This window comes from Octopus sinensis, linkage group LG27, assembly GCF_006345805.1.
Source record: "Octopus sinensis linkage group LG27, ASM634580v1, whole genome shotgun sequence".
NCBI classification, from domain to species: domain Eukaryota; kingdom Metazoa; phylum Mollusca; class Cephalopoda; order Octopoda; family Octopodidae; genus Octopus; species Octopus sinensis.
In genome coordinates this window covers 10,478,873-10,505,342 of record NC_043023.1, presented here as the reverse complement: position 1 = coordinate 10,505,342, position 26,470 = coordinate 10,478,873, and the positions used below count along the sequence as shown (strand labels likewise).

Sequence of the window (26,470 nt, the reverse complement as noted above, 5' to 3'; positions counted from 1 at the left end):
AGTAGAAACTTTCAAAATTTGGATGTTGTGCTTGAAAAATAAAACTCATAAACAATGTCTGTAACTTGGGAAATGAATCTATTCCTCATGAAATGTGTTCTCTGTCTGTATGAACATGCTTGTGCTTGGTTAAGTGATCGTTTCGAGAGAAAGATTTACCACAGATTTCACAATGATATGGCTTTTCTCCTGTATGAATGTATTTGTGTTTAAATAATGCACTCCATGTAGAGAATGATTTACCACAGATATCACAGTGATATGGCTTCTCTCCAGTATGAATGCGTATGTGAATAGTTACGCGACCATTTTGAGAGAATGATTTACCACAGCTTTCGCAGTGATATGGTTTTTTCCCCCAGTATGAATGTATTAGTGATTAAGCAGCTGACTATTTTAAGAAAATGTTTTACCAGAGATATCACAATATGGCTTCTCCCCTGTATGAACACACTTGTGCTTGGTTAAGGTATCGTTTCGAGAGAAAGATTTACCACAGATTTCACAGTGATATGGTTTTTCTCCTGTATGAACACGCCTGTGCATAGTTAAGTGATCGTTTCGAGAGAAAGATTTACCACAGATTTCACAGTGATATGGTTCTTCTCCTGTATGAACACGCTTGTGCTTGGTTAAGGTACCGTTTTCAGAGAAAAATTTACCACAGATTTCACAGTGATATGGTTTTTCTCCTGTATGAACACGCCTGTGCCTAGTTAAGCTTTCGTTTCGAGAGAAAGATTTACCACAGATTTCACAGTGATATGGTTTTTCTCCTGTATGAACACGCCTGTGCATAGTGAAGTGATCGTTTTGCGAAAAAGATTTGTCACAGATTTCACAGTGATATGGTGCTTCTCCTGTGTGAACACCACTCTTGTGCCTCGTTAAGCTTTCGTTTCGAGAGAAAGATTTACCACAGATTTCACAGTGATATGGTTTTTCTCCCGTATGAACACGCTTGTGATTGGTTAAGTGATCGTTTTGAGAAAAGGATTCACCACAGATTTCACAGTGATATGGTTTCTCTCCTGTATGAACACAACTCTTGTGCCTAGTTAAGCTTTCGTTTCGGGAGAAAGATTTACCACAGATTTCACAGTGATATGGTTTCTCTCCTGTATGAACACAACTCTTGTGCATAGTGAAGTTTTCGCTTCGAGAGAAAGACTTACCACAGATATCACAGTGATATGGTTTTTCTCCTGTATGAACACGCCTGTGCCTAGTTAAGTGTTCACTTTGAGAGAAAGACTTACCACAGATTTCACAGTGATATGGTTTTTCTCCTGTATGAACATGCTTGTGCTTGGTTAAGGAATTGTTTTGAGAAAACGATTTGTCACAGATTTCACAGTGATATGGCTTCTCTCCTGTATGAGTACGTTCGTGAATGACTAACTTAGCTTTCCAAGAGAACGACTTGCCACAGATATCACAATCAAATGATGTTTTGCTCTTTTCATTCTTTTCCTCATCAGAAAAATCAAGTTCTTCAGACTCTCTTTTACATTCAACTTCACTCCTACGTAATTCATTTTCCATAATTTTCCTTTCTCTCGTCACAGTACACAAAGGTTTTCCTTCTTCTCGTATATTACTCTTAACAAATATTTCTACTGATACATCTCCATCAATAGTGATCTTTGTTAATATCTGAAGATGCTGCAAACTGCCTTCTTAATTGCTTTAACTCATTAACATTCAGATTACTCTGTCAAATGTAATGATTATTCAAATTCCTCTGAATTAATCATTCATTATCTTACAGATTTAAGATTTCAATGATATGATTCTTTACGTTTAGAATGACATTGTAGGGTGGGTGTGAGCGGTAGGATCTGGCAGGTTTGAATAAAGAACTTGTAAATATTTTAGTGAAATACCCTTAAGCATTCAGATTCCTTTCTCAAATGTAATGCTTATTTATTCAAATTATTTTCAATGAATCATGGATTATCTCATAGATTTGAGATTTCAGTGATGTGATTACTTCTTTCAGTTCAGAAGATATAATTTGCAGTAATTCAGTAAATATTTATAGAAACAGGGTTATACGTGTTTTGTATAACATCTTTGCTCAGTCTTCAAAAGCCTTTCCATTCTAATGACGTTGCTTATATAAAAATCCTGTGAAGCAGATGTCATCTGATAATCTGAAACGAAAGAGAAACAACAGTGTAAAACATACAAGATAATTCGGAATTAGAGAGATTAAAGCAGTGAAAGCTTTACTACATTTTTATATAGACATGGCTGTAGAAGTGCAGGGATGGTTGTGTGGTAAGAAGTTGGCTTCCCAACCACAAGGTCCTGGGTTCAGTCCCAGAGTGGCCAATCAAAGCCTTGGGAGAGGATTTGGTAGATGGAAACTAAAAGAAGCTTGACATAAACCAAATACGAAAATGAATCCTAATTGGATTAAGCAAAACAGAAACTTTAAATATGAGGTACCTTTTGACAAGTCACTAATGAATGATGTGTTGAAGCAATCATACTAAATAGTAGTTTGTAAATTCTATTTCTCTTCTCTTTTTCTCATATTCTTGTCTCGACTGAGATGAAAGAATGCCTCAAGTAAGTCCAGTGTCATTTGAATCCTTACTATTGATGACATCAGATAGCCAAATACAGTGAGCAGGCTTTAAATAGCACAAAAGGTTTATACACTCTTTTACTTGTTTCAGTCATTTGACTGTGGCCATGCTGGAGCACCGCCTTTAATCGAGCAACTTGACCCCGGGACTTATTCTTTGTAAGCCCAGTACTTATTCTATCGGTCTCTTTTGCCGAACTGCTAAGTGACGGGGACATAAACACACCAGCATCGGTTGTCAAGCAATGTTAGGGGGACAAACACAGACACACACACACATATACATATACATATATACAACGGTTTTCTTTTCAGTTTCCGTCTACCAAATCCACTCACAAGGCATTGGTCGGCCCGAGGCTATAGCAGAAGACACTTGCTCAAGGTGCCACGCAGTGGGACTGAAACTGGAACCATGTGGTTGGTAAACAAGCTACCTACCACACAGCCACTCAGAATTATTACTTCATCATCATTTAAAGTCCATTTTACATACTGGCATGGCTTGGATGGTTTGAAAGGGGGTAACCAACTGAAGGGCTGTTCAGGCTCCATCTCTATTTTAGCTTGGTTTTTGTGGTTGGATGCCCTTCGTAACACGACCACCTTACAGAGTTTATATTGGAGATTTCCACATGGCACTAGCAGCCACGAGCCTAAAAGGTTAGGGAAAAAATGCTGTTTTGCCCTTTTCATTCTTTTCCTCATTAGAAAAATCAATTTTTTCAGATTGTTTTTTGTATTGATCTTCACTCCTATATAATTCATTTTCCATAATTTCCCTTTCTCTCGTCACAGTACACAAATGTTTTCCTTCTTCTCGTATATTGCTCTGAACAAATAGTTCTACTGATATATCTCCATCAAAAGTGTTCTTTGTTAATATCTGAAGATGCTGCAAACTGCCTTCTTAATTGCTTTAACTCATTAACATTGAGATTACTCTGTCAAATGTAATGATTATTTATTGAAATTTCTTCTGAATTAATCATTCATTGTCTTATTGCTTTAAGATTTCAATAAAAGAGATAAGCTTGTATGCAAGGCCAACCATACTTTTACTTAGCTTGATGTGTCTTTTCAAGCACGGCAAAATGCTAGGAGCCTTGTTTTTTGATCCTCATAATTTAATGTCTGTCTTCAATGCCAGTATTGGCTGGATGCTTTGGCAGGGGGTGGCCAGTCAGAAGACTGCACCAGATTTCTCCCCACCTCTCTAGCAATGAAAAAAAGAGTGGGATGGAATCTGAATTAGTGATTCGTTGTTTAGCTGCTATTTCTAGCATGTCGAGAAGAGGGTGGGGGGAATAAAAATTTGAATTAGTGATTCGTTGTTTAGCTGCTGTTTCTAGCATGTCGAGAAGAGGGGGTGGGGGGAATAAAAATTTGAATTGGTGATTCGTTGTTTAGCTGCTGTTTCTAGCAAGTCGAGAAGGGGTGGTGGGGGGAATAAAGATTTGAATTAGTGATTCGTTGTTTAGCTGCTGTTTCTAGCATGTCGAGAAGGGGGGTGGGGGGAATAAAAATTTGAATTAGTGATTCGTTGTTTAGCTGCTGTTTCTAGCATGTCGAGAAGCGGGGTGGGGGGAATAAAGATTTGAATTAGTGATTCGTTGTTTAGCTGCTGTTTCTAGCATGTCGAGAAGGGGGTGGGGGGAATAAAAATTTGAATTAGTGATTCGTTGTTTAGCTGCTGTTTCTAGCATGTCGAGAAGGGGTGGTGGGGGAAATAAGAATTTGAATTAGTGATTCGTTGTTTAGCTGCTGTTTCTAGCATGTCGAGAAGGGGTGGTGGGGGAAATAAAAATTTGAATTAGTGATTCGTTGTTTAGCTGCTGTTTCTAGCATGTCGAGAAGGGGTGGTGGGGGAAATAAAAATTTGAATTAGTGATTCGTTGTTTAGCTGCTGTTTCTAGCATGTCGAGAAGAGGGGGTGGGGCGAATAAAAATTTGAATTAGTGATTCGTTGTTTAGCTGCTGTTTCTAGCATGTCGAGAAGGGGTGGTGGGGGGAATAAAAATTTGAATTAGTGATTCGTTGTTTAGCTGCTGTTTCTAGCATGTCGAGTTTTCTCTTTAGATACGTTTACTATTTTAGTAGGAGGGAAGGGTTCTTAATTTGTTTTATTTTTCTTTGTAAAATTGAAATTTTACCAATTTTTTTTTTCAGAATCACAATTTCTGTGTTTTACAACGTATTTCGCAAAAAAAAAAAAAAAAAAAATCCAAAAGAAGTGAAAAAGAGGTGGGGGTGGGGGAGGAATTAAAATTCTGAAATGCCGATTTGTTTTCTCGTAGATTCGGTATCTCCGCAGTCGAAAATGTGGGTAGAAAATACCCAAACAAAAAAGGAAAATAATAACCGAAAGGCGGTGCGATCCGTCTTCTTTACATTCGCCGTCATCTATTCATTTTTCCCTTTCTGTCTGAAACTCATTCAATCTCCGTTTATTGCCAAAATGCTAAGTTACGGGAATGTAAATTAACCATCTCCATTTGTTAAGTGGAAATAGAAGAGGTGGAAACACTGAGACCAAACTGCACACACGAATATACATTCTGACACAGACTAAGAATTCGCTTTAAAAAATTCCAACTTTTATTTTGTCGATACATGTGGTTCTTGGTCTCAAGCATTTGTCTTATGAAGAAAGGCTGCTCCAGAGCGTAGGCTGTGGGGTCACTCCGAAAAGCTCTACCTGCGACGATTTTATCTCAATCGAAGGGGAGGGGCTTTCTCCGTCCGGGTTGCGGATCCGTGGATAGTGAAGATGCCGACGACCGCTCGGTTCAAAGTCTCCCTTGACCTCAAATGGCCTGAACTCTTTGCATGAACACCCTCCCTGTACATAACTCCATGTCCCCTACATGGCCTTGCTTTTTGCTTTTTGAGCCAAAAAATCAACTTAACTTAACTATGTGTCAGTAATGAATGAGGACGAACCCAACAAATTTATATTTTCACATTAAATTCCGATAGAATTCTAATATACACATTCTGAATGGTATTTGTAGCAAATCTCATTAATACATATACATTTTTCTGTAAGTAACTTAATCTTCATAATTTCAGCAGGTTTACAAATAGCATTTATGATCGGGAAAATGTAAAGAAATCTTGAATATTGTTAAGATTTACCACTAAAACAGGTTTGTACAAAGAGAAAACGAAATTTAATATAAAAACAAAATGAAATTATTACTTTACTCACCATTTAATATCACTCCTTATCCTCCGATAGTCTTTCCCCCCAGCAGTTTTGATACGAAAGTAGAAATTCATCGAGAAAAATCATTAATTTCGGACGAGGTCAAAGAATATCTGACCCTAAAATGAACCATGACAAAAATTGTGTAAACGGGGAATTTATAAAATACGTAATGGTTTTCATTAAATCCCGAAACGAAATTAGGTAATGCAGTGTTACTTATGTTTCTTTTATCTTCTGAGGTCAACTCCTGCCGATGTCAAATTTTACCTGTCATTGCTTCAGATGCTTCAGAATCAATAAAATAAAGATCTATCAAAAACAGAAATCGATGACAGACACTAATCACTCTACAACCCCAATATTAGGTCGATCGATTTTGCCCCTAGCGGATAACTGAAGAAACAATTATATCAAGGTGAATAACTGACACGAACTAATATACCACCTTTAGAAAATACGAAAAATGTTTTAAAACTGTTATGATTCATCATCATCATCATCGTTTAACGTCCGTTTTCCATGCTAGCATGGGTTAGACGATTCAACTGGGGTCTGGGAAGCCAGAAGGCTGCACCAGGCTCCAGTCTGATCTGGCAGTGTCTCTACAGCTGGATGCCCTTCCTAACGCCAACCATTCCGTGAGTGTAGTGGATGCTTTTACGTGCCACCGGCACAGGTGCCAGACGAGGCGCGCAAACGGCCATGATCAGATGGTGCTTTTTATGTGCCACCGGCATGGAGGCCAGACGAGGCTGGCAACGGCCACAATCGGATGGTGCTTTTTACGTGCCAGGCGAGGCTGGCAAACGGCCACAATCGGATGGTGCCTTTTACGTTGCACCGGCACGGGTGCCAGGCGAGGCTGGCAAACGGCCACAATTCGATGGTGCTTTTTACGTGCCACCAGCATGGAGGCCAGTCGGGGCGGTGCTGGCAACGGCCATTAAAGCCATATCAAGTAGAATGCACCGGTTTTCGTGCGATCATCGAAGTTAAGCAATGTCGAGCCTACCGAGTACTTAGATGGATGACCACTTGGGAAGCGTACATGATGAAAGTATCTCACTCACATTTCTAAGGCAGCGAACTGGCAGAATCGTTAGCGTGCTGGACAAAATGTTTCGCGACGTTCTGAGTTCAAATTCTGTCAAGATCGACTTTGCTTTTTATACTTTCGGGGTTGATAAAATGGTTACCAGTTAAACACTGGACTCGATGTAATCGACTAGCCAACTCCCCACATTTCAGGCGTTGTGCCTTTAGAAGAGATTTTTAGTAAGAGAGATAGGTAAGTTAGGTTAAGTTAATTTTTTGGCTCAAAAAGCAAAAAGCAAGGCCATGTAGGGGGACATGGTGTTATGTACAGGGAGGGTGTTCATGCAAAGAATTCAGGCCATTTCTGGTCAAGAGAGACTTTGAACCGAGCGGTCGTCGCCATCTTCATTATCTCGTCCGGCAGCTTATTCCACGGATCCGCAACCCTGACAGAGAAAGCCCCTCTCCTTCGATTGAGATGAAATCGTTGCAGATAGAGTTTGTCGGAGTGACCCCGCAGCCGACGCTCTGGTGCAGGAGTGAAGAACAGCTCTTTTGAGAGGTTACACTTTCCGCTTATGATGTTGTGAGCGAGAATGAGATCAGCACCGCGGCGGCGTTTTTCTAGAGAATAAAGGTCGAGCGTCTTCAGCCTTTCTTCATAAGACAAATGCTTGAGACCAAGAACCATGTGGGTAGCCAGCTTCTGGACTCTTTTGAAATGATGTATGTCTTTCAGGAGATAAGGAGAAGAGGCTTGAATCCCGCACTCCAATATGGGTTTCACCAGCGTGACATAGAGCGGTAGGAATATGGCTGCTGTGAGCATTCCGAATAACCATCGAATCAAAAACAGAACTCTGCGTGCTTTGTTGGCAGCATGGACGCACTGGGCTGAAGGCGAAAAGGAAGAATCCACCAAGATACCCAGGTCCTTTACCTGGTCGGTCCTCTCCAGCAGCAGACAACCCGGCTCGAAATCAAGTTGAGTTGCAGGAGAAGAGCCAACAGGCAGATGACAGCACTTTGACACGTTCAGACACAGGTCCCATTCGTTAGACCATCTCCAAACTTGGTGGAGGCATTGACGAAGATCATCTATATCACCGCGAGGAGCGACCAGTTTGACATCATTGGCAAATAGAAGTGTGTGTTGCATGAGGTCGTCAGGCAAGTCATAGTTTAGTGTGAGAAAATGTTAGTAATGCATGAGGTTGGTATGCATAGCATGGCCCCAACAGGCATAAGAAAAGGGCAAAGAGATGTAGTCTTCCTTTTTAAAAAATATAACATTTATTACAGAGAAATAAATACAGTTAACGCAATTTTTCTCAAATATATGACAATAAAATTCTGTTCGCCAAGAGGACAATAAACGTCTGTTTGAAATTCTAATTAAAAGGGGAAATTAATCTATGTGCATACATAGTGTCGGAACTATGCAAATATGCTATGGAGTATGTTAAATCCCACTTCTGTTTGCTTCCAAAAGTTCTCCAAGCCAATCTGCTTGCAACATGCTATGCACATCTGCATCGACTTCTTTGCTCAGAGTGATGAGGATGAGAGTGCAAACAATGAGTAAACAGTGAATATGAAAGGACCACTCTCCTCACCATAAGATACTTTTATCTAGTTTCACTTTCATTTTCAAAGAGCATTCATTTGTTTTTTGCTTACATGTTAAATAAATACATTATATCAGATTACAGTTTTTGGTAATATTATTGCTTTAAAACACATTTAAAGTAATAAAATGTACTAAAAATAGCTAAACCATGAAAAATACAGAACTGCACCACCAGATGGTTAAGATGTTTCCTCATACAACCATTGGAAGACATTTTCAAGTAGTTTTTAACCCCTTATGTCTTCTTTATTTTCAGGATTGCCTGGAAAAGTTTTGCGAATTTGTGTTTTTTCATTTGCAAATTGTATTATGATTATACAAGTAAAGAAACAAAATTGGTGCATGTTTTAAGGGCTATTTCGCTTACAGTAGTGTCCCCTTTTCCCTCTTTAGAAATTGAACCCACAGCAGTATACAGCATTGACTTCACAGATCTTGCAAACTTTGATCCCCCATTTGCTATTTTGCCAAGCATGTACTGTGGGAAACATACTCTGCCTTTGTACCTCACCCTACCCTCATAGATGGATAGGCATTTATGAGGGAATATCAGAATATGGTTTTTGGTAATAGTATTGCTTAAGAACACATAAAAAGTATAGAAAATAATGGCTAAAACTATTATATTAACATATAAACAAAAACAAATGAGTACTCTTTGAAAATGAAAGTGAAACTAGATAAAAGTATCTTTTGGTTAGAGACTCATTTATAAGCATTATGATGAAGGTCTTATTTTAAATAAGGGACCAGTTTGGTTCTCCACCCACTGGCCCACTACTAGTGTCTTCAGTGTAGGTATTGTGACAGTTTTTAAAATCCTGTCTCTATCTTGATACTGGAAACATGCAGGTCTCCAAAAGCTTCTTTGCTGCTCCAATCGTTTGCTATTCTGGGTAACTTGCTTATTCTCATTAATATATTTATAGCAGAAAATGCTTGGATTTCATCTGAGCATGTGGGAGGCCAATAACAGTTATTTCTATAGAATTGCTTATATTCTGGAAAAGACTCTGACTGGGTCCAGTCTCTTCACAAAAACAGTATACAAGCTTTTGTTCCAGTTGGATAAAAAATTATCTTGTCACCATTAGAGTTATTGTGTGAATCACTTTCACTTTCACAAACAGAAATATGCAATTCCTTGGCACAAACACTATGTTGATTTTGCTTTTGCTGAATGTAGTGATTCTTTTTCTATGTCTTCGAGCAACAAATTCTGATTCACTACTCAACAACTTAAAACAGATATTCATCTCGCATCAGAATTAAAGATTTTCAAAACAATGAGGTAGAAAAAAATGAAGCGGGGGAAGAAAAAATCTTGGAAAATTCACAGAGATCAGATATCACATCAAATAGTGGAACTTCATCTGTTTTTATATTCTGAGATCATATTCTGCCAAGGTTGAGATTGCCTTTCATCCTTTTGGGTGCCAACAAAATAAATACCAGTTGAACAATGGCGTTCAATGGAATCGACTAACCTACTCTTCGGTAAAATTATAAACCTGCACCCATCTGCTAAGCCATGCTGAACCAGTGAGGTTCAGAAACTGAACTCACGATTGTGGGCTTAACGCTCTAACCACTGAGCCATGTATGGCAGATACAATAATGCCTTGATATTTGAGCTAATTTCTCCCTGGAGACTGCTCCTGAAGTGAAAACTCATAAAGCAAAGCAATCATTTCCCATAGAAGCAATGTTATAAATTGTAATTCATTCCTAGAAAAATATTTTACCTATAGGCATAGGAGTGGCTGTGTGGTAAGTAGCTTGTTTATCAACGACATGGTTCCAGGTTCAGTCCCACTGCGTGGCACCTTGGGCAAGTGTCTTCTACTATAGCCCCAGGTCGACCAAAGCCTTGTGAGTGGATTTGGTAGACGGAAACTGAAAGAAGCCCGTCGTATATATGTATATGTATGTGTGTGTATGTTTGTGTGTCTGTGTTTGTCCACCCAACATTGCTTGACAACCGATGCTGGTGTGTTTACGTCCCTGTAACCTAGCAGTTCGGCAAAGGAGACTGATACAATAAGTCCTAGGGTCGACTAAAGGCAGTGCTCTAGCATGGCCACAGTCAAATGACTAAAACAAGTCAAAGAGTAAAGAGTATAAAATTTATAATACTTGTAAATAAATGACTATAAAACAACAGTAGAAGGTAAAGAATATTTTATGTAAAGTCAAAAACAATGTCAAGATCATTTAGAATAGACAAAATATTATTATTATAATTGTTTTCTGAATCACTTTCATTCATGCTAGACTCACAACATCATTTGTAGAAGCAATAACCAATTCACAAGCACTCATAGATGGACTTTTAAGTTGTTTGCTTAGAAGAAGCTTTTATTTTTGTCCTCTATAAATTTCTCAGTAACATGGAGAAGCATTTGTTAATGGTAGTAGAAACTTTTGCACTTCTGAATTATCAAATTAACCTTTCATTACTGTATTTATGTTGAGATGCTCTGTGTTTCTTTCAATAACTTTAGATATAACAAAGAATTTACTAAAATAACTTAGTTATCATTCAACTAGTGTTAGGAACGAACATAAATTGTGACTAAGGTTTGGTGGAAGATTTTATTCAAAACTTTTGGAAACAGGACATTTGTTACTACAGAGCCAGAGCTGGTTTCAGCCAGGTTGGTAACAAAAGGGTTAAAAATATCATGGTGACTAAGAATTGTTTCTCTATTATATATTTTAACCTTTTTGTTACCATATTTCTGTTGAGATGCTCTGTGTTTCTTTCAATAACTTTAAATATAACAAAGAATTTAGTAAAATAACTTAGTTATCATTCAGCTAGTGTTAGGAACATAAATTGTGACTAATGTTTGGTGGAAGATTTTAATTCAAAACTTATGAAAACAAGGCATTTGTACTCAGAACCAGAGGTGGTTTAAGCCAGGTTGGTAACAAAAGGGTTAAAAGCTTCACAAGAACTGGGGCTGGTTTTATTCCCATCACAATTCCACATCTTTGTCAGTAGGAAGTGGTACCAAATAAAAACTAACTGCTCTGAAGGATAAATTTTAAAGCTTCCATAACAAACTCCTGATTCACACACTCTGGAAGTTCTTCTGGACAGTTTTCCAGCCAGAATTTAATTGCTTGTATTCCATATTTATATGGGATATTAGTGTCCAGGTTTATAACATTGAAGGAAGCCATGACTGCCCCTTCATCGATTGTTTCTGGTAGGTGGTTTAGCATATCAAGGTAATCTGTAATGAAGCATTTACATTTTAAAAGGGGTTTCAGTAGGATGTTGATAAAATTGCTTAAGGGGTGGGTTTCACTTGCTGGTCCAGCTAGAAGTTTTCAATCATGGGGTACTTGGACATTAATGTATATGTCAGGTGATTGTTTGCAGGCTTTGTTAATTATCTGGATCTCGTGGATTTTTGGTAATTCAAAGTTTACATTCAGAATTTGTGATATAATCAATATGCCATTTCACCTGTGTGAGTACGTTTGTGACGAGTTAAGTTATAAATTCGAGAGAAAGATTTACCACAGATTTCACAGTGATATGGCTTTTCTCCTGTATGAACACGCATATGCTTAGGTAACTGTTCATTTTGAGAGAATGATTTACCACAGATTTCACAGTGATATGGCTTTTCTCCTGTATGAACACGCATATGCTTAGGTAACTGTTCATTTTGAGAGAATGATTTACCACAGATTTCACAGTGATATGGCTTCTCACCTGTATGAATGCGTTTGTGCTTAGTTAAGTGATTATCTTGAGAGAAGGATTTACCACAGATATCACAGTGATATGGCTTATCTCCTGTATGAACACGCTTATGGCAAGTTAAGTAATCGTTTCGAGAGAAGGATTTACCACAGATTTCACAGTGATATGGCTTCACACTTGAATGAACATGTTTGTGAACAGCTAAATTGGGTCCGTGAGAGAATGATTTACCACAGATATCGCACTGATATGGCTTCTCACCTGTGTGAATACGTATGTGATTAGTTAAGTTTATATCTTCACAGAATGATTTACCACAAATATAACAGTGATATGGTTTCACTCCTGTATGAATGCGTTTGTGATTAACCAAGTCATTATTTTGAGAGAATGATTTACCACAGAATTCACAGTTATATAGTTCTTCTCCTGTGTGAACAACACACTTGTGAATACTTAAGGGACTAGTTTCAGAGAATGATTTTCCACAGATATCACAGTGATATGGCTTCTCTCCTGTATGAATGCGTCTGTGCCTAGTCAAACCATTATTTTGAGTGAATGTTTTACCACAAATATCACAGTGATATGGCTTCTCTCCTGTATGAATAAGTCTGTGCCTAGTCAAGCCATTATTTCGAGAGAATGATGTACCACAGATTTCACAGCGATATGGTCTTTCTCCTGTGTGAACGTTACGCTTGTGGATAGTCACGGAACTAGTCTGAGCGAAGGACTTACCACAGATATCACAATGATATGGCTTCTCTCCTGTATGAATGCGTCTGTGCCTAGCCAAGACATGATTTCGAAAGAACGATCTACCACAGGTAACACAGTGATATGGCTTTTCACCTGTATGAACGCATCTGTGCTTAGTCAGGTCATTACCTTGTGAGAATGATTTACCACAGATTTCACAGCAATATGGTTTCTCTCCTGTGTGAACATTACGCTTGTGAATAATTATAGAACCAGTCTGGGAGAAGGACTTACCACAGATATCACAATGATATGGCTTCTCTCCTGTATGAATGCGTTTGTGAATGAGTAAGCTAGCTTTCCTAGAGAAGAATTTACCACAAATATCACAATCATATGATATTTTGCCCTTTTCTTTGTTTACATCATCAGAAAAATCAGTTCTTTCACAAAATTCCTTTTCCATGATTTTCCTTTCTCTCGTCACAGTACACAAAGGTTTTCCTTCTTCTCGTATATTGCTCATATCAAATATTTCTACTAATATATCTCCATCAAAAGTGATCTTTGTTAATATCTGAAGATGCTGCAAACTGCCTTCTTAATTACTTTAACTCATTAACACGCAGATTACACTGTCAAATCTAATGATTATTTATTCAAATTCTTCTGAATTAATCATTCATTATCTTATTGCTTTAAGATTTCAATGATGTGATTGTTTATGTTTAGAATGACATTGCAGGGTGAGTGGAAGAGGCCAGATGTGGGCAGTTTTAACGTAAAATAGCTTGAACGTTTGGGACTGATACGGCCAGGTTTAATGCTAAACGATTAATTAATATGCAAATATAATTTTCTGTGTACTCCAGACAATAAAGAAGAGAAATTTTGCTACATATGTCAGAGTTCAGAAGATATATTTTGCAGTAATTCAGTAAATATTTATAGAAACAGGGTTATACGTGTTTTGTATAACATCTTTGCTCAGTCTTCAAAATACTTTCCATGCTAATGACGTTGCTTATGTAAAAATTCTGTAAAGCAGATGTCATCTGATAATCTGAAACGAAAGAGAAACAACAGTGTAAAACATACAAGATAATTAGGAATTAGAGAGATTAAAACAGTGAAAGTTTTACTACATCTTTTTATAGGCGCAGGAGTGGCTGTGTGGTAAATAGCTTGTTATAATTGATTTTTGTTAGCCCTTGCGGCCAATAAACGAATTAATTATTATTATTATTATCTTTTACTTGTTTCTGTCATTAGACTGCCACCACGCTGGGGAATCTCCTTGAAGAATCTGTAGTGAGATTGGATCGACTCGAGAACTTGTTTGTTCTTTTATGCCTAGAACTCATTCTATCAGTCTACTGCCGAAAGTTCCAGGGATGTAAATATACCAACACCGTTCGTTAAGCGGGAATGGGAGGGGAAGAAACACTAACACAAAGACACACAAATACACATACATACTGAGACAAATCCAGAATTTCTTTAAAAATTTTAACTTTCATGTGTACGAGCCCACCAAATTTATATTTTCATATTAAATTCCGATAGAATTCTAATATACACATTCTGAATGGTATCTATAGCAAATTTCATAAAAACATATTTTTCTATAAATAACTTAATCTTCATAATTTCAGCAGGTTTACAAATAGCATTTATGATCGGGAAAATGTAAAGAAATCTTGAATATTGTTAAGATTTCCCACTAAAACAGGTTTGTACAAAGAGAAAACGAAATTTAATATAAAATAAGAAGAAATTATTACTTCACTCACAATTTAATCTCACTCGTTATCTTCGAAATAGTCCTTTCCCCTTCAGTTTTGATACAAAAGTAGAAATTCATCCAGAAAAATCATTAATTTCAGACGAGATCAAAGAATATCTGACACCAGAAATATCACCGACAAAAACTTATAAAAAAGGGGAATGTATAAAACATACATTGGTTTGCTTTAATTACCGAAACGAAATCCCAACGATGTCAATTTTACCTTTCATTGCTTTGGGATGAATAAAATAAAGACCCAGTCAGTACAAGAGGTCGATGGTAGTTACTAACTCCCCCAAACCACAATCAGTAGGCCTTTTAATAAAAACTTTATTCCTAGCAGATAACTGAAGAAACAATTATATCAAGGAGAATAACTTGTACGAGCGACTGACCAAACTCTACTTTACCACCTTCAGAAAATGCGAATGTTTTGAAACTGTTAATATTGTTATTACAGCCATATAATGCTGATTGCACCTTGTCTCGCCTGATCACCGAAGTGAAGCAATGTCCAGCCTGCAGGGTACTTAGATGGGTGACCGCTTGGACAACCTATCTGCCCAAAGCATCTAACGTATTTTGCAGGGCGGCGAGCTGGCAGGATCGTTAGCACGCCGGACGAAATGCTAACCGCTATTTCGACCGACGCTACGTTCGTAGTGAATGCGGGAGATTAGAAGTAAGACACTCACCTTCTCTTCGTTGACCCATATCTGTCCGATGGTAATGTACCCTTCCACGTGGCCCGTCCCGAAACGCTAAAAATAGCAGCTGCTATCCCTCACCTGGTCGAAGCACTGACACGTCCTGCACTCACAACTTCCCCGATCGAAAAGGGCGCAATCGCCCCAACCCTCCCTCTTCCGGTCAGCTTCCTAGCCGCTGACGTCATCCCACAGTTCCCAGTTCAAATTCCACCACGGTCGATTGTGCCTTACATCGTTTCGGGGTCGATAAAATAAGTACCAGTTGACTAAACCCCATCCTCTAGAAGAAGGATATTTTTAGTAAGAGGGATAGTTTAGTGTGAGAAAATGTTAGTAATTGTACACGGTTGGCATGGATAGCATGGCTCTAATAAGCATAATCCTTCAGTATGGGAGATTTAAGAAAGTAAATAGAAATTAAAGGGGAAATAAGTAGGTTTTTATTCCTTACACCGAATCAGTATTGGAGTAACTTTTGAATTTCACTAAATTAGCCAAATTATTAAACAAGATACTTCAGTGTTTGGCAACGGCGTTGACTAATTATGAATTAACTTGCACTTCACTGAGTATTTGCTGGTGTACAAGATGCATCCTTACTTAAACAGAATATTTAGGGCAGAAACCAGATTAATACGTTTCGTCATTCAGCCATTGGAAAACGTTTTAAAGTAGTTTTGTAGAGAAAATGTGGCTGCATTTCACTTTGACCCTTTAACATTGTTCAATGTAATGAAGATGAATGGAAATTGAACTCACGATTGAGCCATGCACCTTCAAATATATATGAGAAGTTACACAGCTTCATATATATACTAGAAGTATCGCCCAGCGTTGCTCGGGTTTATTTTCTTTTCGACCCTTTAGAATTGGAATTTTCGAAAAGTAAAAATCTTGCATTATGTAGCTTGTTATTCTCTTTAAGTGAACAGTTTTCTGGTTGAAATACACCGAAAAACGGCGACACAGCAGTCAAAGAATCGTAAAAATTAGGGATTCTCATAATAAAAAAAGCACCTTTCTGATCTAAATAATTTTTGGTGTTGACATGGTGCGATTTGAATTTCTCTTCTACGGAAGGAAGGGCAAGCTTTCTTTTATCATACTCTCAATTTTGGTCAACATACGCCACAGTGTCTCGGTAGAGATAGTGTTAGTTGAAGGCTACAAAACCTGCCACACACACAGACAACTTCAGCTTTATATATATAGATATATCATGCAATGCCACTCCCTGTAAGAAGCATTTGTGCTAGTTCATGTAAAAAGCACACATGCTGATCCATGTGGTTATTCAACTTACTCCTTCCCCTGAAATTGTTGGCCTTGTGCCAAACTAATGTCAAACACAATAATGCCTTGATATATGAGTTAATTTCTTCCTGGAGATTGCTCCTAAAGTGAAAACTCATAAAGCAAAGCAATAATTTCCCACAGAAGCAATGTTATAAATTGTAATTCATTGCTAGAAAAATATTTTACAAATAAAATTTATAATACTTGTAAATAAATGACAATAAAACAACAGTAGAATGTAAAGAATATTTTATGTAAAGTCAAAAACAATGTCAAGATCATTTAGAATAGATAAAATATTATTATTATAATTGTTTTCTGAATCGCTTTGAAAAGACTCAGGGACACCATCATTTGTAGACGTGACCACTGATTCACAAGAAACAAGTCTAGATTTGTTTACTGAGAAGCATTCCTTTGCTCTTTAAAACCTTCTTGCTAAGACACAGATGCATTTGTTATGGTAGTAGAGTCTTTCAAAATTTGGATGTTGTGCTTGAAAAATAAAACTCATAAACGAAGTCTGTACCTTGGGAAATGAATCTATTCCTCATGAAATGTGTTCTCTGTCTGTATGAACATGCCTGTGCATGGTTAAGTGATCGTTTCGAGAGAAAGACTTACAACAGATTTCACAGTGATATGGCTTTTCTCCTGTATGAACATGCTTGTGCTTGGTTAAGGTATCGTTTCGAGAGAAAGACTTACCACAGACTTCACAGTGATATGGTTTTTCTCCTGTATGAACACACCTGTGCATAGTTAAGGTATCGTTTTGAGAAAAAGATTTACCACAGATTTCACAGTGATATGGTTTTTCTCCTGTATGAACATGCTTGTGCTTGGATAAGGTATCGTTTCGAGAGAAAGATTTACCACAGATTTCACATTGATTTGGTTTTTTTCCTGTATGAACACGCCTGTGCATAGTTAAGTGATCGTTTTGAGAAAAAGATTTGTCACAGATATCACAGTGATATGGTGCTTCTCCAGTGTGAACACCACTCTTGTGCCTAGTTAAGTTTTCGTTTCGAGAGAAAGATTTACCACAGATTTCACAGTGATATGGTTTTTCTCCGGTATGAGTACGTTCGTGAATGACTAACTTAGCTTTCCGAGAGAACGACTTGCCACAGATATCACAATCAAATGCTGTTTTGCCCTTTTCATTCTTTTCCTCATCAGAAAAATCAATTTCTTCAGACTCTCTTTTACATTCAACTTCACTCCGATATAATTCATTTTCCATAATTTTCCTTTCTCTCGTCACAGTACACAAAGGTTTTCCTTCTTCTCGTATATTGCTCTAAACAAATATTTCTACTGATATATCTCCATCAATAGTGATCTTTGTTAATATCTGAAGATGCTGCAAACTGCCTTCTTAATTACTTCTCATTAACACGCAGATTACTCTGTCGAATGTAATGATTATTTATTCAAATTCTTCTGAATTAATCATTCATTATCTTATTGCTTTTAGATTTCAACGATGTGATTCTTTATGTTTAGAATGACATTGCCAGGTGAGTATAAGAGGCCAGATGTGGGCAGTTTTAACATAAAATAGCTTGAACTTTTGGGACTGATACGGCCAGTACAAATGCTAAAGGATTAATTCAAATACAAATATAATTTTCTGTGTACTCCAGACAATAAAGAAGAGAAATTTCATAACATATGTCAGTTCAGAAGATATATTTTGCAGTAATTCAGTAAATATTTATAGAAACAGGGTTTTACGTGTTTTGTATAACATCTTTGCTCAGTCTTCAAAAGACTTTCCATTCTAATGACGTTGCTTATGTAAAAATCCTGTGAAGCAGATGTCATCTGATAATCTGAAACGAAAGAGAAACAACAGTGTAAAACATACAAGATAATTAGGAATTAGAGAGATTAAAACAGTGAAAGTTTTTCTATATTTTTATATAGACATGACCACAGAGGTGCAGGGACGGTTGTGTGGTAAGAAGTTGGCTTCCCAATCAGATGGTTCTAGGTTCAGTCCCAGAGTGGCCAATCAAAACCTTGGGAAAGGATTTGGTAGATGGAAACTGCAAGAAGCTTGACATATACCAAATACAAAAATGTATTTGAATTGAAATAAGAACATCAGAAATTAAAGTATGAGGTACCTTTTGACAAGTCACCTGACAAGACACACCTGAACAGCATCTCACCTGAGAAGCACTGATGGATGGTGGGCTGAAATGATTATAGTGAATGACAGTCTTGTAAATTCTATTTTGTTTCTCTTTCTCTCATATGTTAAACTCTACTGATAATATCTAGGTGAAGATTTGCTTCTTCAGAACATTGAGAAAATTGAATATTTCTTTTCTACAAATATGCTTCAGATCCGGTAGATTCTGATTAAACTGGTCCCTAAAGGAGTTTTACAAGATTCGCACCATTAGGCTTTCTTTTGCTCCCTTCAACATGAATTCCTTTTATGGAGTACCCAATTTCTACAATTAAAAAATCTTTATTGCTTCTAACCTTACAGCAGTCAGAACAACCAGATTTTAGTCAGTCAGTGGACTCCACTACCTCATAAGTTCTTAACATTTAAATCCACATCTTTGTCTATATATCTACCTTCTCTATCATGTTGCCACTTGATTTGAAAAGTTTTGTATTAATGGAAAACCTCTATAATTGGCTGATGAGTGCTCAGCATTTTAAAACTGTTGTAATACTTACAACATTTAATAAAATGATGTAGTACGAAACGATCATACCAAATTACCGGAGTCATTCTTGTTGCTTATTTTGAGTATGTATATATATATATATATAATTATTATTTGAGGGAATAAAATCCAAACTTATAAGGAAAAAAATTCAATTTAGAATTACTAAATCAAATTTCACACAATATAATAAATATACAGAAAAAAAACACCACCTTTTATTAATTCAAAATGAACAATTAAATTACACCATCTAGAAAATTACATATAATAGAAATATTAAAATTAAAATAACAATAAAAAGTCAAAAAGTAATAATAAAAACGTATATAATTAGTATATATATTTATGTACATATATATATATGTATATATGTGGGTGTATACGTTTTGTTTTAATTATATCTTTATATACGCACATACACACATAAAAAACTGATACACCGTTGCTTACGACGATTACAATCATCCAAATTTAGAGAATGTGTTGAGATCTTCTCACAGGGTACATGTATGGGTGTTTTTTGTGCAAAGCAGTATAGATGCCCTTTACATAGATCACCATGATATATATATATACATACATATAATAATTATTTGAGGGAATATAAATCCAAACTCACAAGGAAAAAAATTCAATTTAGAAATACTAAATCAAATTTCACAATATAATATATATATATCTAAAAAATTAGAAAAAAAACACATTTTATCAATTCAAAATGAACAATTAAATTACATTGCTTGACAACCGATGCTGGTGTGTTTATGTCCCCATCACTTAGCGGTTCGGAAATAGCGACCGATAGAATAAGTACTGGGCTTACAAAGAATAAGTCCCGGGGTCGAGTTGCTCGATTAAAGGCCGTGCTCCAGCATGGCCGCAGTCAAATGACCGAAACAAGTAAAAGATTACTTAGTTTAAAAATTTATTTACTTTGCGTTTTTCCTCTTTTTCTTTTTTTAGTTATTTCAGTCATTTGACTGCGGCCATGCTGGAGCACCGCCTTTAATCGAGCAACTCGACACCAGGACTTATTCTTTGTAAGCCTGGTACTTATTCTATCGGTGACTTTTGCCGAACCGTTAGGTTACGGGGACATAAACACACCAGCATCAGCTGTCAAGCAATGCTAGGGGGACAAACACAGACACACAAACATATACATACATATATATATATATATATATATATATATATATATATATATACATATATATTCGACGTGCTTCTTTCAGTTTCCGTCTACTAAATCCACTCACAAGGCTTTGGTCGGCCCAAGGCTATAGTATAAGACACTTGCCCAAGGTGCCACGCATTGGGACTGAACCCAGAACGATGCAGCTGGTAAACAAGCTACTTACCACACAGTCACTCCTGCGCCTTATTATTATTATTATTATTATTATTATTAATATTCAGTAGTTTTGTTTTTATAGCGTGCTTTCACTTCACTACCGAGCGCAGCTCTGTGTGCCTTGGCTATGTGCTGTGATTTGTTGTGAGGGTTACTATATTGAAAGTAAGGGGTATCAGCCATCTGAATGTGGCTAGCCACTGGGATGGGGTGGGGTGTTACTGATGCTTTTAGCCCCAGGCGATCAACGTCACCAAAAGGACTTTAGACACTATATCAGTGTCCTTGTGTTACTTGCAAAGGGAGGTCATCCTCCCTCGAAGACCCGAGTACTACATACGGACTATAGTTTCAAGGTAATTGCCTCTCGTCAACGCATGGTAAACACTGGTCTTCGATGAAGGAGTCCCCTCGCAAGTAATATATAATGTTTTTCACAGTAACCACTGTCACTGATGTAGAAAAACTGTCTGAAAACAATAATAAATCTCTGAACGAGATATAAACAGTAACCGCTCGACAACGTAAGGGGTATCAGCCATCAGATGTATGTGATATACGAAGGAACGTTGTTACCACAATAATTATAACATTAATTAACAGAAGTAATTAGATCGGACAAAAGTATGTGATATACGAAGGAACGTTGTTACCACAATAATTACAACATTAATGAGAAGTAATTAGATCGGACAAAAGTATGTGATATACGAAGGAACGTTGTTACCACAATAATTACAACATTAATGAGAAGAAGTAATTAGATCGGACAGAAGTACGTGTTGCTTATTACAACAGTGGGAAAACAATAGGCTAATTAGACGAGTAAAGGGAGATAAGCAAGTACATAAACCGAAGTCCAGTAAAAATAAAAACCCTTTCGATTTTTTTATAGCTTTATATGCTTACTAGCAGTATCGCCCGGCGTTGCTCGGGTTTGTTTCGATCATTTAGAATTAGAATTGTGGGATCTTTTCGGTTTGAACGGCAGTTTTTCTGGCGGTGTTATATGAAAAAGTCACCCATAATTATGACCCTTGTATCGATCTATTGCATTTCAATCTGTTTTAGGGTTAGGGTATCTTTTTTTCTTCAGAAATGTAAATAAACCCAATCTGTTTCTTAAACGAGGGACATATTCATACGGCACAGAATATTTTTTTTTTTTACCTCAATAGACGTCATTGATTGGTTGAAATTGCAGAAATTGAAGAAAAAAAACAACAAATATTTTACAAACCATAGAATTTTCTCAATAAAGCCAAGAGAAAAAGACATTTTATAAACATATTCTACCAGTATACGAAGTTTGAAAGTGTTTAGTTAGGTGGAAATTATTTTTAAAAACTGCCGTTCAAACCGGAAAGATCTCAATTTTATATATAGAGAGATTACTAGCAATATCGCCCGGCGTTGCTTGAGTTTGTTTCGACCCTTTAGAATTGGAATGTTTGAAAAGTAATAATTTTGCATTATGTAGCTTGTTATTCTCTTTAAGTGAAGATTCTTCTGGTTGAAATACACAGAAAAGTGGCAGCACAGAAGTCAAAAATTCGTAAAAAAATAGGGATTTTCATAGTAAAAAAGCACCTTTTCGATGTAAATAATTTTTGGGGTTAACATGGGCCGATTTGAATTTTTTCTTCTACGTAAGGAAGAGCAAGCCTTTATCTATCATACTCTCAAACTTGATCAACTTGCACAGCAGGGTCTCTTAGGAGATGGTGTTAGTTGAAGGCTACAAAACCTGCCACACACACACACACAGACAACTTCAGCTTTATTTTATATAGATATATCATGCAATGCCACTCCCTGTAAGAAGCATTTGTGCTAGTTCATGTAAAAAGCACACATGCTGATCCATGTGGTTATTCAACTTACTCCTTCCCCTGAAATTGCTGGCCTTCCGCCAAAATAATGCCTTGATATGTGAGTTAATTTCTTCTAGAGATTGCTCCTAAAGTGAAAACTCATAAAGCAAAGCAATAATTTCCCATAGAAGCAATGTTATAAATTGTAATTCATTCCTACAAAAATGTTTTACCAATAAAATTAATAATAGTTGTAAATAAATGACAATAAAACAACAGTAGAATGTAAAGAATATTTTATGTAAAGTCAAAAACAATGTCAAGATCATTTAGAATAGATAAAATATGATCATTATAATTGTTTTCTGAATCACTTTGAAAAGACTCAGGGACACCATCATTTGTAGACGTGACCACTGATTCACAAGAAACAAGTCTAGAGTTGTTTACTGAGAAGCATTCCTTTGCTTTTTATAAACTTCTTGGTAAGACACAGATGCATTTGTTATGGTAGTAGAAACTTTCAAAATTTGGATGTTGTGCTTGAAAAATAAAACTCATAAACAATGTCTGTAACTTGGGAAATGAATCTATTCCTCATGAAATGTGTTCTCTGTCTGTATGAACATGCTTGTGCTTGGTTAAGTGATCGTTTCGAGAGAAAGATTTACCACATTTCACAATGATATGGCTTTTCTCCTGTATGAATGTATTTGTGTTTAAATAAGGCACTCCATGTAGAGAAAGACTTACCACAGATATCACAGTGATATGGCTTCTCTCCTGTATGAATGCGTATGTGAATAGTTACGCGACCATTTTGAGAGAAGGATTTACCACAGATTTCACAGTGATATGGTTTTCACACTTGAATGAACGTATTTGCGAACAGTTAAGCTGGGTCCATCAGAGAATGACTTACCACAGACACCGCAATGATATGACTTCTCATCTGTGTGAATATGTATCTGATTAGTTAAGATTCTATTTTCATAAAATAATTTACCACAGATATGACATTGCTACACCTTCTCTCCTGTATGAATGCGTCTGTGATTAGTCACGCCTTTATTTTGAAAGAATGATTTACCACAGATTTCGCATGAGATATGGTTTTTTCCCCCAGCATGAATGTATCAGTGATTAAGCAGCTGACTATTTTGAGAAAGTGATTTACCACAGATTTCACAATGATATGGTTTTTCTCCTGTATGAACACGCATGTGCTTGGTTAAGGTATCGTTTCGAGAGAAAGATTTACCACAGATTTCACAGTGATATGGTTTTCTCCTGTATGAACACGCCTGTGTATGGTTAAATTATCGTTTCGAGAGAAAGATTCGTCACAGATTTCACAGTGATATGGTTTTTCACCTGTATGAACATGCTTGTGCTTGGTTAAGTGATCGTTTCGAGAGAAAGATTTACCACAGATATCACAGTGATATGGTTTTTCTCCTGTATGGGTACGTTCGTGAATGACTAACTTAGCTTTCCAAGAGAACGACTTGCCACAGATATCACAATCAAATGATGTTTTGCCCTTTTCATTCTTTTCCTCATCAGAAAAATCAATTTCTTCAGACTCTCTTTTACATTCAACTTCACTCCGATATAATTCATCTTCCATAATGTTCCTTTCTCTTGTCACAGTTCACAAAGGTTTTCCTTCTTCTCGTATATTGCTCTGAACAAATATTTCTACTGATATATCTCATCAAAAGTGATCTTTGTTAATATCTGAAGATGCTGCAAACTGCCTTCTTAATTGCTTTAACTCATTAACATTCAGATTAATCAGTCAAATATAATGTTTATTGAAATTCTTCTGAATTAATCATTCATTATGTTATCATGTTCAGATTTCAATGTTGTGATTGTTTACTTTTAGAATGACCTTGTAGGGTGGGTGTGAGGGGTGGGATCTGGCTAGTATGAATATAAAACACACAAAAATATGGCCAGTTTAACCGTTTAGCATTGAGATTCCTTTGTGAAATGTAATGCTTATTTATTCATATTGTTTTGAATTAATCATGGATTATCTCATAGCTTTGAGACTTCAGTGATTTGATTGTTTATGTTTAAACTGACACGGCAGGGTCAGAATATTTGTGCTAGTTTAAATGCTAAATGATTAATTAATATGCAAATATAATTTTCTGTGTATTCCAGACAATAAAGAAGAGAAATTTTGCTACATATATGTCAGAGTTCAGAAGATATATTTTGCAGTAATTCAGTAAATATTTATAGAAACAGGGTTATACGTGTTTTGTATAACATCTTTGCTCAGTCTTCAAAATACTTTCCATTCTAATGACTTTGCTTATGTAAAAATTCTGTGAAGCAGATGTCATCTGATAATCTGAAACGAAAGAGAAACAACAGTGTAAAACATACAAGATAATTAGGAATTAGAGAGCCATGCGCCTTCAAATATATATGAGAAGTAACATAATAACTTCATATAAATATATATAAATATATATATCCTACAAGAATCGCCCAGTGTTGCTCGCATTTGTTTTCTTTTTGACCCTTTAGAATTGGAATTTTTGAAAAGTAAAAATCTTGCATTATGTAGCTTGTTATTCTCTTAAAGTGAACAGTTTTCTGGTTGAAATACACTGAAAAATGGCGTCACAGCAGTCAAAGAATCGTAAAAATTTGGGATTTTCATAGAAAAAAAAGCACCTTTCTGATCTAAATAATTTTTGTTGTTGACATGGTGCGATTTGAATTTTTTTCTTCTGTGGAAGGAAGAGCAATCCTTCAACAATCATCCTCTCAATTTTGGTCAACTTGCACCGCAGAGCCTCGGAGGAGATAGTGTTAGTTGAGGGCTACCAAACCAGCCACACACACAGACAACTTCAGCTTTATATATATAGATATATCGTGCAATGCCACTCCCTGTAAGAAGCATTTGTGCTAGTTCATGTAAAAAGCACACATGCTGATCCATGTGGTTATTCAACTTACTCCTTCCCCTGAAATTGCTGGCCTTGTGCTAAAATAATGTCAGATACAATAATGCCTTGATATATGAGTTAATTTCTTACTGGAGATTGCTCCTAAAGGGAAAACTCATAAAGCAAAGCAATAATTTTCCATAGAAGCAATGTTATAAATTGTAATTCATTTCTAGAAAAATATTTTACCAATAAAATTTATAATACTTGTAAATAAATGACAATAAAACAACAGTAAAATGTAAAGAATATTTTATGTAAAGTCAAAAACAATGTCAAGATCATAGGGACACCATCATTTGTAGACGTGACCACTGATTCACAAGAAACAAGTCTAGAGTTGTTTACTGAGAAGCATTCCTTTGCTTTTTATAAACTTCTTGGTAAGACACAGATGCATTTGTTATGGTAGTAGAAACTTTCAAAATTTGGATGTTGTGCTTGAAAAATAAAACTCATAAACAATGTCTGTAACTTGGGAAATGAATCTATTCCTCATGAAATGTGTTCCCTGTCTGTATGAACATGCTTGTGCTTGGTTAAGTGATCGTTTCGAGAGAAAGATTTACCACAGATTTCACAATGATATGGCTTTTCTCCTGTATGAATGTATTTTTGTTTAAATAAGGCACTCCATGTAGAGAATGATTTACAACAGATATCACAGTGATATGGCTTCTCTCCAGTATGAATGCGTATGTGAATAGTTACGCGACCATTTTGAGAGAAGGATTTACCACAGCTTTCGCAGTGATATGGTTTTTTCCCCCAGTATGAATGTATCAGTGATTAAGCAGCTGACTATTTTAAGAAAATGATTTACCAGAGATATCACAATGATATGGCTTCTCCCCTGTATGAACACACTTGTGCTTGGTTAAGGTATCGTTTCGAGAGAAAGATTTACCACAGATTTCACAGTGATATGGTTTTTCTCC

At 36.4% G+C, this 26,470-nt stretch overlaps 3 protein-coding genes across 8 annotated transcripts in view; all 3 read right to left on the bottom strand.

Moving 5' to 3' along the window:
• Positions 1-26,470, bottom strand: part of LOC115225412 (zinc finger protein 91-like) — a 104,063-nt gene that overhangs the window by 43,467 nt on the left and 34,126 nt on the right. Inside the window, exons 4-5 of the mRNA XM_036514157.1 lie at positions 23,779-23,825; positions 455-538 (exon numbers count right to left, since the gene is read on the bottom strand). Coding sequence (XP_036370050.1) covers positions 455-538; positions 23,779-23,825 — 131 coding nt within the window. The remainder of the gene's footprint in view (positions 1-454; positions 539-23,778; positions 23,826-26,470) is intronic.
• Positions 10,694-26,470, bottom strand: part of LOC118768193 (zinc finger protein 271-like) — a 45,148-nt gene continuing 29,371 nt past the window's right edge. The window contains exon 3 of one of the 2 annotated variants that reach the window (XR_005004042.1): positions 10,694-10,730. The gene's annotated coding sequence lies outside the window, so the exon portion shown is untranslated. Of the gene's footprint in view, positions 10,731-22,912; positions 22,931-26,470 lie in introns of those variants that run through there. The other variant, XR_005004043.1, reaches the window with a different exon arrangement.
• Positions 11,400-15,539, bottom strand: LOC115224981 (zinc finger protein 239-like). 5 transcript variants are annotated; one of them, XM_036514229.1, is made up of 3 exons: positions 14,689-14,961; positions 13,186-13,958; positions 11,400-12,843 (listed from the first exon to the last, which is right to left on the bottom strand). In XM_036514229.1, exons 2-3 carry the CDS (start codon positions 13,419-13,421, stop codon positions 11,934-11,936), a joined length of 1,146 nt encoding a protein of 381 aa, XP_036370122.1. In that variant the 5' UTR covers positions 13,422-13,958; positions 14,689-14,961; the 3' UTR covers positions 11,400-11,933. The 5 variants fall into 5 exon arrangements, with proteins under 5 accessions (XP_036370122.1, XP_036370121.1, XP_036370120.1 ...); XM_036514228.1 differs by having other exon boundaries at positions 11,400-12,004; positions 12,089-13,958; positions 14,689-14,954; XM_036514227.1 differs by lacking the exon at positions 14,689-14,961 and adding an exon at positions 15,380-15,539 and having other exon boundaries at positions 11,400-13,958.